The 13,144-nt window shown below is 47.9% G+C and overlaps 1 protein-coding gene across 1 annotated transcript; it reads left to right on the top strand.

Moving 5' to 3' along the window:
- The first annotated feature begins 354 nt into the window (after window positions 1-354).
- On the top strand, window positions 355-11,882 carry LOC122193734 (26S proteasome regulatory subunit 10B). The gene is made up of 14 exons (XM_042894599.1): window positions 355-490; window positions 1,103-1,182; window positions 1,549-1,588; window positions 1,790-1,842; window positions 4,943-5,010; window positions 5,443-5,557; window positions 6,976-7,063; window positions 7,188-7,249; window positions 7,342-7,465; window positions 7,794-7,855; window positions 8,858-8,978; window positions 9,060-9,140; window positions 11,044-11,115; window positions 11,410-11,882. The coding sequence occupies exons 1-14, from the start codon at window positions 364-366 to the stop codon at window positions 11,526-11,528; spliced, it is 1,212 nt and encodes a 403-aa protein (XP_042750533.1). The 5' UTR covers window positions 355-363; the 3' UTR covers window positions 11,529-11,882.
- The last annotated feature ends 1,262 nt before the right edge of the window (window positions 11,883-13,144 follow it).

A 13,144-nucleotide genomic window follows, 5' to 3' on the forward strand; every position in this document is an offset into this window, starting at 1 on the left:
TTGGTGGCCCTGCATGGCACAGGGGGGTTGGAGCTTCGTGATCCTTGAGGTCCCTTCCAGCCCGGGCCGTTCTGTGATTCTATGATTCTGTAAGATGCAGGCGTTACTTTCGGAGCGACCAACGACAACCTCCCTCACAGCGGAAGGCGCGCGCCGCATTCGACGCACACTGCCCTCTCCCGCCTGACAGAACGCGCATGCGCAGCGCTGCCCCTCCGCGCGCCTGGAGCGAGGCGCGGCTCACGCCCGGCGCCCCTCCTTGCCGGCAGGGGGCGCTGCCGCACGCTGCGTGTGCCGGAGGGGCGGTCGGGGCCGCGCGCGGGGCGGAGCGGGGCGGCGGCGCGGGGCGGCCCCCCGGCGGCCATGGCCCTTCCCGGCATTCCCTATGAGCGGCGGCTGCTCATCATGGCGGACCCGAGAGACAAGGCGCTGCAGGACTATCGCAAGAAGCTGCTGGAGCACAAGGAGATCGACGGGCGCCTCAAAGAGCGTGAGTGGCGGCCCGGCGGGAAGGCCGTTGGGTGTGTGAGGGCTCTGAGCGGAGCCCCGGGGCCGCCGCGCCGTGACGCTGCTCGCGCCTCGTCATGGGCCCGGCCCCGCGGACGACGGCCGACTGAGGGGAGCGGGCGGGGCCGCGAGATGGGCCTGTGCCGTGCCGGGGAGGATGAGGGGGAAGGCGCGGGGAGGGAAGCCTCCGGGGAGACCTCGGTGCGGCCATCGGTGCGTGGAGGGGGATCGTAAACCGGGAGATGGCGGTCCGATGGCGACAGGAGGAGGGGAAAGGGCTTTAAAGTAAAAGAGGAGGGGTTTGGGGCGTGCGCCAGGGGGGAGTTATTTAATCGGAGGGCGGTGAGGCGCTGCCCCGAGCTGTGGGTGTCCCGTCTGTTACAGGGCTGTGGGCGGCTGGGCTGGGGGAGGTTTAAGGGTCCTTCCAACACAGCCTCCTCCTGTGGCTGTGCTCACAAATGGCTGCTTTGGTAATTGCTGAGCAGCAGGGTGACTTGCAGCGTGTGCACGGCTTCCACCTGCTGCTTTTCTGCTGATCCCTGTTTCCTGGAGGGCTGGAAGTTATCAGAACCTGTGTTCCTCTTTCTTTGTCCAGTAAGGGAGCAGCTGAAGGAGCTCACCAAGCAGTATGAGAAGTCAGAAAATGATCTCAAGGCCTTGCAGAGTGTTGGGCAGGTATGTAAGAGGCAAAGTCGTAACAGCTTATGGCTGTGGATGGTGCGCTTGCCTAGAAGTAGCTGGAACGACTTGCCTAGCGGTTGTTAAATTCATGTTATTACAAAGAAAAAGTGGGGATGGTGCAGCAGACAGAAAGCAGGACCTCACCACCAGGAATTGTCATACCATTCATATCTGTTAGAAAGGTTTTCTTTGTTTGTCCTTGCTAATAGAAATTGTTAGAAGAAATTAAAGCACTAATGTAAAACTTGAAGCAGGAGAAAGAATTTCAAAGCCATCTTTTGTGTGCTGAAGCATAAGTTAAATATTGTTTGGCAAGGGTGAGTTAATCTGTAGGCTAATACTGCATTTATTCCTTTGCAGATCGTTGGCGAGGTGCTCAAACAGCTAACAGAAGAGAAATGTAAGTACATCAGTCTGTTCTGAAGTTCTGTAAGTCAGCTTTTGCAGTTGAAGCCCATCTAAAGATGGGCAATTGTAAAGAATCAGAGCATTAGTGATGTCAGTATTGGCAGGAAAATAGGATATCCTCAATAGTTCAGAGGTGTAATTTGGAGCTGTGAATCAGGCTAACTGATTGTTTTCTGTGATCTTTTTTCTCTAGTCATCGTGAAGGCTACAAATGGACCAAGATACGTGGTTGGCTGTCGCCGTCAGGTAGCTGACTTGTGTGAATATTCAGAAGGAGGTTGCTTTGCTCTTGAATATTAACGTGGCTTTTCATTGGCTGAGTTCTGAATGGCATTAAGCATTTTCTTCTTTAAGCTGTATGTGGCTGTTTTATACAGGTGCCTGCTTGCTCTCTGCCTTCCTATCAGGCAATAGCATGTCTTCTTAGTAAGGATAAGGTGACTCTAAATGCTCCTGGAGCTTTGCACGTATTTATCCTTTTCACTTGTTTGAAGCTCAGTATTTGTGCCGGATCGTAAACTCTGAAAATAAATCATCACACCTTCAAGCTGTGAAGAATCTCCCTCGCCATGCTGTGAATGCAGCCTGCAGCAGTAATGGTCCTGTGCTGAGCTGCAGCTCTGCTGCTCTACAACTAGATATTTATATCTCTTTCTAATACTTTTTGCACTCCGTTTCAATGAATAATTATGGAAGGCAACACCCCTGTTCACTTTACACCCCTGAACACTTTGTGAGAGAGTTTTGTCTTTAACAACTTAGAGCATCTTGGTGCTTCAGCAGCACTTCTTAGTTACACCATAAAAGCTGACATAGTAGTGTGAACCCTTGCTTACAAAACAGCCCATCCTCTGATACAGCCAGAACCAGCTTAGAGGTGCTTTTGACTGTCTCCATTTGTACAAAGGTGCACAGAAGTGTAAGTAATGCATTGCACAGCTGCTGGTTGGTGAATGTGACCCATTTGCAGTAAGAAAAACACTGCAGATCAGGAATTCTTTACAAAAGTCTGGTGTTGCTGAGGAACCACAGAACTTAGTGAGTGTGTGGCAACAGAGTCGTTCTAGGGAGTGAGGGAATCGTCAGGCTCATCCTTGTGTTTCATGCATAGGAACAAAGCAGCACAGCTTTGAAATGTGAGACTGTAAGGTGTCTTCTGGATAGAATTATGACACTGAGAAAGGATCACCTATTTTGAGAAGGCAGCAGCATTTTGCTTAATTGTTTTAATGCATAAATAAGTGCAAGTGGTTCTGAGCAGCTGTGACCTTTCTGTTCATTTTGAGCTGGTTCGTGTGCTGTAGGAAAAGGAAAAGCAGCTGCACTTTAAGACCTGTGGTTGTGGCACTTTCCCTTGTATAATGGCAATACCTTTTGGAAGGAAAACTGATCCTACAACTCGTTCTGCTGAAAGAAAATGTTTGCAGGTGTTTTGCAGTGCTCTGATTCTCTCAGAATTAAGGATTCTTACGGCTCAGAAAAGTGTTTTGTTCCTTCTCGTGACCTCAAGCCTCATAATAGAACCTGAATGCACGATTTAACCAACTCTATTTAGATGGTTCGTCTGCAATGCACTGTAGGGGGAGTTGAGGCAACCAAGAAGTGACAGAGTGGGCAGCCTATCCCTGGAATGACCAAAACACTCTTCTGAGACGAGCCTACTTAATTCTACTGAGGCACATGAAAGGTTTGGTGTGTTGGTCTTGAGGTTCTGTGTCACAGCAGAGAGAAATGCTCAGGAATATGTTGTGGTTGGATGAGTCTGACCTTCAGCGTGAACTTTGGAGTTTATTCTTGCCCAAAAAGCACCCTTTGATCTTAAAAGATCCCTGATTTGATAGGAGAGACCAAAAAAAAAAACAGTGATACGTGCCTTGATATTTTGGCATTTTGAAAACTTCTCAGGGATTTTTTCAGCCTGAAAGAATAGCTTTTGATCCAGGCCCTCGTGGCTGTGCTGTGCTGCTGAGGAAGGAGAGCCATAGGGTGGAAATTAAAGCAATGTTACTTCCCTATCTGAAGTGTGCTTTAGAAGGAATTCAAGGTCAAGTGGTTTCTTTTCATCTTCTTGCTGGAGAATAGCTTAAATCTATTGGGCTGTGTGAAATCTGATATGATTTCAAGCTCCTACTTACTTCTTATGGTTAGGCAGCTGAACAGAGCCTTATCAGTGACTCCAATCAGGGAGGAGTGACAGCTTGATCCTAAAGCTATGAGAGACTGAGTAATCCACGTGGGCACAGGACCTGAATCTCCCAGCAGGGGAGCTGGGAAGCTTGCAAACAGCTGTAGAAATCCCTATTGTTCAGATGCCAGGTCGGTAAAGCTCAGAATGAAAAGGTTTTATATTCCTCAAAGGTAAATTGAGTGCCTCTTTAAAAACAAAGCAATGAAAGCAGCCACGAGGTGATTTCCATCGTTCTTGTTCCTGCCTGTGGCTGGGGGAAATAAGACTGCTGTCCTGGATGAGGTTACCCAAAAACAGGGTGAGAAATGCACACCAGCAGTTTTAAGCCCAGCAGAAATTATCAGGGGGTACTGCAGAGTGCTGGGATGGGACTGCTGGTATCAGGCTTCATTTAAGACTCTTACAAGTGGAACAGGCAGGCAAAAACTTCAGAGGCAGGCAGGTAGGGCATCTGAGGTGAGTGATAGCAGGGAAACAACAACTGGAGCTGCTGACTTTGAAGAAGAGGTGTAACTGTGTGTGTAAAGATGAAGAAAGGCTTGGAGAAAATAGGTTGGGAATATCTATACACCCTTCCTGGCAGCTCAGAAATGAGGAAGCCACTGAGTAGATGGGTGGCAAGTTCAGTCTCAAGTGAGCAGGCTGTTCCTTGTGTGCCCTAAGGGCTGCTTGCTTGTTTTGAAGCAGCTGGTTCTGTGCTGTGCTGAGCAGAGGGGAGGATTAGACCTCTCACTAATCCTTCCAGATTGACAGCAGTTTGAAACAAATTAGATGTACGTATGAATATGAATTATGGTCTAGAGAATAGGATTTGTTTTCAAAAGTAGCAGAAGTAAGTTAGTGCCCTGCTGCTCAAGATCCCTTTCAGAGAATTGTTCCTGTTTTAGCCTTACTGGCATCCATTTGTGGCAGCTTAGGGGGTTGTTGGTCTGGAGCAGCTCCTGGCTCGCTTCTGGGTGCCTGTGAAATAGCTGACCTGCTTTTTCACAGCCTCACCATTCCCAAAAATGGTGCTGAGCCACAAGCAGTGTTTACTAGAGCAGCTGCTTGGCACGTAGCACAGCGCCCTTCTTTCTTCTGGAGCACAATAAACATCATGGCTAAAACCAAGCGTTGTTTTGGTGTGTGTTCTAACAGAACTATCTCCTTTGTTACTAGCTGGACAAAAGTAAGCTGAAACCAGGCACGAGAGTTGCTCTGGATATGACCACTCTGACTATTATGAGGTAAGCTTCTGCTCTGTTGTACTCCTTACCTAAAGGGGGGGGAATTCCTCTCTGAACAGATAATGCAAGAGTCTGAGCAGTCAGTTACGTCATGCTTTGTCACAGTTTTCAGTAAAGCAGTGTTTAAGACAAGTACTTTGAGGGAAGTCTTGTGAATCTGTTGAAAAAGGAGTTGCCTGGTCTTCTAGGGGAAAAAAATACTCAGTTACAACTCAGCCTTTTCAGCACTTTCCATTTGCTTTAAAGCTTTTTTAAAAGTTTGCCAGCTTTGGGATTTGTTCTGTTTGTTTGTTTTCCCCAACAAATATTTGCCTTGTTTTCAAGGTGAAGCAAGGAAAAGCAATAATTCTTGTACTTGCTCTGGGATTGTTTCAATAACCACATAAACTCTTGCACAATAAAGCTTGCTTACTCCTGTTTGTTTTATTCCAGATATTTGCCGAGAGAAGTGGATCCCCTGGTTTATAATATGTCTCATGAGGATCCAGGGGATGTTTCATATTCTGAGATTGGAGGGTTGTCAGAGCAAATCAGAGAGCTGAGAGAGGTATTCCAGCGTGAACAATGCTCCAAATAGTGGGATGTGTTCTGAGCCAAGTTTTCCAGTGCATAAATGTTTTATGTTTGTCCTAAACCGTGAGACAGGCTGCTAGAGGACCTATCAGCTGAGTGCTTTATATGTTTCATTAGCTTGCACTGCATCTTCCCTATGTTAGAAGAGATCTTCTGAGTGTTTAAATGTTTTTCAGCTTTGTTACTGTGGTGGACAGCAGTGTGATTCCAGGATGCTGGTGCATTCATTGTGAAGTAATCCTGTTAGTTTGGGCATCAGCATGGCAGGCTGTGCAGAGCTGCCCAGGAATGTGGGAGCTGAAAGGCTGATGCTGTTGTGAGCCAGCTGACTTTAGCAGAGGCTGTGTGCTGTACACACCTTCCAGCTGTGTGGAAGGTTGTTCTGAGCACCACTGACCAGTCCTCAGGTGGTTGTAACTCAGCTCTGCTGTTACACAAGCTTGGATTGAAATTAAGAAAGTCTTTTAAAGGGAGTTTGCAGGATGCAAAACCGTTGTGGTTGAGGGAGTACTGAGGGCATGGTTAGGATTGGCAGCCAGCAGATTAATTGTACATGTGAACTGCTGGAATTGCTCTGGCTTTTATGGCAGTGGTAATGTGTGGTAACAACAAGCATTAAGGGACATGAGCAATTGCAGAACTGAAGACTGACCAGTGAGGGCAGGATTGCACATTGATCAACTAGGTCAATTCCACATCTTATTAAATGGTTTCTCACCCAAAATATGCTGTGTAGAGAGCTAAAAGTACAGGTATCTGGAAAACAGGCTGCCAAGTGTTCCATTATCCTCCTGAGACCTCTTGTCTGTTTTAAAACTGAAACGGTCGCCCCAGACCTGAACACCATTTTGTCCAGGTCTGGAGCCCCCAGTACAGGAAAGGCAGGGAGCTGTTGGAGAGGGTCCAGAGGAGCCACAAAGATGAGCAGGGGGCTGCAGCACCTCCACTACAAAGACAGGCTGAGGGAGCTGGGCTTGTTCAGCATGGAGAAAAGAAAGCTGCAGGGTGAGCTCAGTGCAGCCTGCAGTGCCTAAAGGGAGCCTGCAGACAGGAGGGGAGTCAGCTCTTGGAAAGGGGAGAGAACAGCAGGACAAGGGGAAATGGTTTGAAGCTGAGGGAGGGCAGATGGAGGTTGGATGTCAGGGGGAAGTTGTGTGCTGTGAGAGTGGTGAGGTGCTGGAACAGCTGCCCAGAGAGGCTGTGATGCCCCGTCCATCCCTGGAGGTGTTGAAGGCCAGGTTGGATGGGGCCCTGGGCAGCCTGGGCTGCTATGAAATGTGGAGGTTGGTGGCCCTGCATGGCACAGGGGGGTTGGAGCTTCGTGATCCTTGAGGTCCCTTCCAACCCGGGCCATTCTGTGGTTCTGTGATTCACTTATTTGTGCCTTCACAGGTAATAGAACTGCCACTTACAAACCCAGAACTTTTTCAGCGTGTGGGAATTATACCTCCAAAAGGCTGCCTGCTCTATGGCCCCCCTGGTGAGTAGTTGGCTACTGACAGATCTTGCCTCTTGTTCCTGCTCAGTGTGGTGGGGCAAGGCTTAAAGGTGATGCTCAGGCTTGTTGTTACCAGTTAAACACCATCACTCTCTTGTCTGGACAGGTACAGGGAAAACACTTTTGGCCAGAGCTGTTGCTAGCCAGCTTGACTGCAACTTCCTAAAGGTAGTGTAACCTTACTTCACACAGATTCATGTAGGTGTGCTTGATCTGTTTGCTATACTGTCTTTTCACTCGTGTGTTACATCTTCCACAAGGTGGTGTCAAGTTCCATAGTGGACAAGTACATTGGTGAAAGTGCTCGACTGATCAGAGAGATGTTTAATTATGCCAGAGATCATCAGCCATGTATCATTTTCATGGATGAGATCGATGCTATTGGTAAGGCTCGTGGCCTGGAGGGTGGCTGGAGGTTTCTCTGCTGTTAAACTCAGTCATCAAGTTGCTGTCTCTCTTGTGAGCAAATGTGTGCATGCTGTCTTTAGAGAAGAAATGTAACAGGACAAAGATGTCCTTCCACCTGGAGCTATTACAGCTAGCTTAGAACCATTATATTTGCACGTGGCTTAGATTGTTCTGACTGTACCAAGCAGGAGGCATTTAAGCAATTCTTCCCCAGTCTCTTTCTCATTAAGAGGGATATGTAATTGTTTTCTTACATGACGTTATGTGGAGGCAAAAGTAATGATTGGAGTTTGGTGTGCTGCAGGTGGCCGCCGTTTCTCTGAAGGCACTTCAGCTGACAGAGAAATTCAGAGGACTCTGATGGAGGTGAGTGCCCACACCTCAGCTACATTTCCTATAGTCACTGTTAAGTGAGACAGCTGTGAGTTGCTGCACTGTGATCTGGCTTGGCAGAATGTTTTCAGAGTTAATGTTTAATGTCTGAAGCTGAATTGATCCAGGCACAGCTTTTACAGAAGGCAGCTGCACGTCCTGATAACTCAGCTGTGACTCCATTTCAGTTGCTGGAATAGTTCAAGGATGTTTCTTCTCCTTACTGTGGCTTTGCGTTCTCCATCTTTCTTGGTTGTTGGGGGGCCTTCTCTTCCTTCAAGAGGAAAAGGAGGGCTTGTATCTTTTAATCCCAAAGATGCTTGTTTGATAGAATCTTAACACTTTCACAATTCAGTTCTCAGAACTAAGAGGAGTAGTGCTATTTCTTTGTTTCTGTACTCAGTGCTCTGGTAAACCTGGCTGTGTGAAGAGAATTCCTAAAGCTAGTGACAATTGAAGAGTTCTGAAGCTAGCAGAGACTTCACTGGCCCATGCTTGCCAACAGTTTGTGCAGTGCAAAAGAACGTATCTGCCTTACATAAAGAATTAAATCATTGTGATCAAAGAGCAAGTACTTCGAACCTTCACAATGAAATACCTTCATATGTTTATTAGCATTCTAGAGGCTGTCCTCCAAATCTAATTTGAATGTCCTGGATTCAGTGCACTGCTTGAAATGTGTCAGCCAACCGTTGGGTCCTTTGGTACTTGTGCTGCTTTCATGGCCATATTGCTTTAGCCAAGTCTTCCACATTGGAGCTCTGCTTTGTTCCCTATCTTTTCCTCTGGACAAAGCATTGCAGTGTCTCTCTTAAGCTCTTCTTTAGTGCTTACAGAATGCACGGCGAGCTGTGGCCTTCTCTTAGAAGGCTTGTAGAGTTTTTCTGGTTTGTCTGTACCACTTTTAACAGCTCAGTGCAAGTATGCATGCAGGAAGTAAGTTGCAATAGATGGAGTTTTTGGCTTATTGAAATACAAACTTCTGTTTTCTTCTAGCTGTTGAATCAGATGGACGGATTTGATACTCTGCACAGAGTTAAAATGATCATGGCTACTAACAGACCAGACACTCTGGATCCTGCCCTTCTGCGGCCTGGAAGGCTGGATAGGAAGATCCGTGAGTTACAGTGGCTGAAAGGATGTTGGCTGTGTGTGTGTGATGCCCTGCTGCTTTTATTCAAGCTGTAATTCTTTTCAGATATCGATCTGCCAAATGAACAAGCCAGATTAGATATTTTGAAGATTCATGCAGGTCCCATCACTAAACATGGGGAAATAGGTAAGTATTTGTAATTATTGATATCCTGCCTGGATATTCTACCTCAGCTTGTAAAAATGGGAAGAGCACGGCTGTAAATCAATAAGATGATGTGATTCTCATCAGGTAGTTTCCTGTTATGCAAACAAGCAGCATTTCTCTTAGCCAGAAAAATAAAAACAATAATTAACAAAAGAAATCCCACCCTACCGCAGTAATGGGCTGAAAATAAGCAGCTTTAAAAGTCAGAGAAACTTAACTTGGGAGTTTAGAGATGGCGTAATGAAAACCTTATTATTACCTGAAAATGAGTTTGTCTTTGGTCACTGGTGTAGAGGATTCTCTACAGCACAGGGGAGAACTATCATAAATCTGGGGAGCTTCATCTGATGCCTGCATTTCTCTCTGCTGACCAGCCTGTGTTCTCACAGCTGAGTTTCAGAGCCTTCCTCAAGAAAGCCGTAACTGTGATCTGACTTGAAAACAATGTCGGCTGCCTTTTATTTCAGCGGGGCTCTGCAGACCTTGCCTGCTTATTGCCAGCCCCGTGCCGCCCCCTCTCTGCCCCCGCCTCGTTGCTGACACCAGCTATTCATCAGCCAGCCTGCATGAGCTGGGTAGTGGAACTGATCTCGTTCACCATCTGGCTGCATAAACAGCTGCAGCTCAATAGAGGGTGGCTCAGGAGCAGGGATGAGCTGGGGGAGGGTGAGAGTGATGAGGGCTGCCTTTTTAGCCGTGCTGTTGGCATAAATGTGCGTCAGGCTGTAGGCTAAGATACAAAAGATGCTCCCAGGCAAATCATGAGCCTGGTGTGATGTGCTTTGGCCTGTTTCACTGTATGTTTGGGGGCTAAAACTAAAGCAGGTGGGGTCATTGACACCGTTTAGCACAGGGAGGTGTGAAGGAGTTACAGCTAAACTTCTGAATGTCGTGTGGGAGGGCAGTGGTGCTCAGCTGCGACTTCCTGGAACGAAGTCCACAATGATCTCATCAGCAGAATGGGCTGTGTGTGGCATTGGAACCCTGTGATAAAGACCTGATTAAGAAATGACTTTTAGTGTGCAGCACTAAAGGCTCAACAGGCAGTGTTTTGAAAACCTGCTACAGAAACCACAACCGTAGCTGTTGCTCTTGGTAAATGTATGCATAAAGTGTCAGGCTTTGTATCCCAGGGCGCCTAAATATCTTCTGTAGATTCACTTGAATAAGGGGAAAGGGACTGAGAGGATGGCTTGGATTTCAGTTTTCTGGTATTTTTTTATTGTTCACGTGATGATTTCAACACTTACTTGATCCTTGCATTTCATGTTGATGCTCATAGTGTCCAAATCAGTAACTCTGGGATTTCACTTTGTAATATGAACTTTCAGCTCAGATACGTTTATTTGTTAATGGATGGGTTAATACAGCTGATTATTTCAGTTCATGTAACTTACCAGCCTTGTAGGGTGGAATCACAGAATCACAGCATGGCCTGGGTTGCACAGGAGCACAGTGCTCATCCAGTTCCAACCCCCTGCTGTGTGCAGGTCGCCAACCAGCAGCCCAGGCTGCCCAGAGCCACATCCAGCCTGGCCTTGAATGCCTGCAGGGATGGATGGGGCATCCACAGCCTCCTTGGGCAACCTGTGCCAGTGCCTCACCACCCTCTGGGGGAAAAACTTCCTCCTCGTATCCAACCCAAACCTCCCCTGTCTCACTTTAAAGCCATTCCCCTTGCCCCATCACCATCCACCCTCACACACAGCCGTTCCCCTCCTGTTTATCCACTCCCTTCAAGCACTGGAAGGCCACCATGAGGTCTCCCTGCAGCCTTCTCTTCTCCAAGCTGTGTTCCATCATTAGCTGGACATGTATTTCAGTCACATCCAATGGAGAAATGTGAATTTACTTCTGATTGACATCTGTGTTTTGTTAATAGATTATGAAGCAATTGTGAAGCTTTCTGATGGCTTTAATGGAGCGGACTTAAGAAACGTCTGTACTGAAGCAGGTACACTCTTAATTTTGCTGGGCTCTTTGATCGATGCTAATCACTCCAGCTGTTTCCCACACTCTGCTGTGAGTGGATTAAAACCAGGAAGTTAGCAGTGTTGTGCTTACACTTGCTTTGTGTATCCGTTTCTTAAGGATGGTTTCATCCTCTTCCCGGCGGGTTGATTTTATTAATTGCATAAAAGAGATGTGTGAAGGTTTGTGCAGGGGGTGTAAGACAGATCCCTTCTGCTTTCATCTGAACACCGTGTTCTCAAGGATCGCCAGCTTACTGCCCAATTATTTCTTACAGGTATGTTTGCCATCCGTGCTGACCATGACTTTGTAGTTCAGGAAGACTTCATGAAGGCTGTTAGAAAAGTGGCTGATTCCAAGAAGCTGGAGTCCAAGCTTGACTACAAACCTGTTTAAATGAACCGTGCCAATTGTGATTGATGTGTAGGGAGCTGGGTTAATGTATAAAAAGAGAAATAATGCATAATACAAACATAAGGTGTTTGTATAACATGTAGGTAGTAATTTGGTAATACTGCTTGCAAGTGTGGGGCTACAGAAGTGTTTTCTGTGCAATTCTGAAATGCAAAATTCATTACAGCCCAGGTTAAGGAAAGGTGTGGAGGTGTGTTCTCATAGCATCTGCCGTGTGAGTGTATAAACCTGCCTCAATGGTTTAGCAGACTTAAAGTTCATTTCTTGACTTTTTTTTTTTTTTTATATCAGTAAATTTCATTCCATCAAACAATGGAATAAAACTTGTTTAAATCAGCTTATCCCAGTGTGCTTTCATAGTATCACAGCATGGCCTGGGTTGCACAGGAGCACAGTGCTCATCCAGCTCCAACCCCCTGCTGTGTGCAGGTCACCAACCAGCAGCCCAGGCTGCCCAGAGCCACATCCAGCCTGGCCTTGAATGCCTGCAGGGATGGGGCATCCACAGCCTCCTTGGGCAACCTGTGCCAGCACTGTCCTTGCTGTGTGTGTCTGGCACGGCTGCAATCTGGCCTTGTGTGAAGCTGACTTTGTGCTCCCTAGGAATTCTGCAGCTGTTGGAGTGATCATTCAGACGGAAATGAAACCTTGGTGAAGATGTTCTTTTCCTTAATGCCATCTATCAGTGTGCATTATCCTCTGGGCTCTGCTCAGAGGGCTGTGCATGGAGCTGGGTGCACAGTGCAGCCATGGTGCAGCATTAGACAGGAGCAGCAGTGCACCAGCCTCTACTTCTGGCTACTTCTCATTATTCTAATTGGATTACTTCAGGCACACTTGGCTGACAGACAAGCGTGTCAGGTTAACCCCTGGTTTGCTGCAAAGCAGTGCTGAGTAGCACCTCTGTGGGAGTGGTTTGTTCCCCATCGCTGTGAAACCCAGGACTGGAGCCCCCAGTGCAAGAAAGGCAGGGGGCTGTTGGAGAGGGTCCAGAGGAGCCACAAAGATGAGCAGGGGGCTGCAGCACCTCCACTACAAAGACAGGCTGAGGGAGCTGGGCTTGTTCAGCATGGAGAAAAGAGGGCTGCAGGGTGAGCTCAGTGCAGCCTGCAGTGCCTAAAGGGAGCCTGCAGACAGGAGGGAGTCAGCTCTTGGAAAGGGGAGATGGCAGCAGGACAAGGGGAAATGGTTTGAAGTGGAGGGAGGGCAGATGGAGGTTGGATGTCAGGGGGAAGTTGTGTGCTGTGAGAGTGGTGAGGTGCTGGAACAGCTGCCCAGAGAGGCTGCGATGCCCCGTCCATCCCTGGAGGTGTTGAAGGCCAGGTTGGATGGGGCCCTGGGCAGCTTGGGCTGCTGTGAAATGTGGAGGTTGGTGGCCCTGCATGGCACAGGGGGGTTGGAGCTTCGTGACCCTTGAGGTCCCTTCCAACCTTGGCCGTTCTATAGTTCATCCTGCGGGGCACAGCAGAGGCAGTGGAGGTGCGGGACGGGCACAGCTCTCACTTGGAAACCCTTCCTGCCGCGGCACGCTGGGCTTGAATCGATCCCGGCTCCGCACGGGTCGCCGCCGCTGTTCGTACAGACGGAGCCTGCCGTCA

The sequence above is a fragment of the Lagopus leucura genome, unplaced genomic scaffold (genome assembly GCF_019238085.1).
Source record: "Lagopus leucura isolate 7727_CA_CO unplaced genomic scaffold, USGS_WTPT01 51440-0_obj-0_obj, whole genome shotgun sequence".
Classification (NCBI taxonomy): Eukaryota; Metazoa; Chordata; class Aves; order Galliformes; family Phasianidae; genus Lagopus; species Lagopus leucura.

What these genes read in the sequence shown, in the direction of transcription:
- LOC122193734 (XM_042894599.1), top strand. Translation starts at nt 364, where the DNA reads ATGGCCCTTCCCGGCATTCCCTATGAGCGGCGGCTGCTCATCATGGCG. An exon ending in TGGTTGGCTGTCGCCGTCAG is followed by an intron (nt 1,843 to 4,942) that starts GTAGCTGACTTG and finishes CTTTGTTACTAG; the next exon opens with CTGGACAAAAGTAAGCTGAA. An exon ending in CACTAAACATGGGGAAATAG is followed by an intron (nt 9,141 to 11,043) that starts GTAAGTATTTGT and finishes TTTTGTTAATAG; the next exon opens with ATTATGAAGCAATTGTGAAG.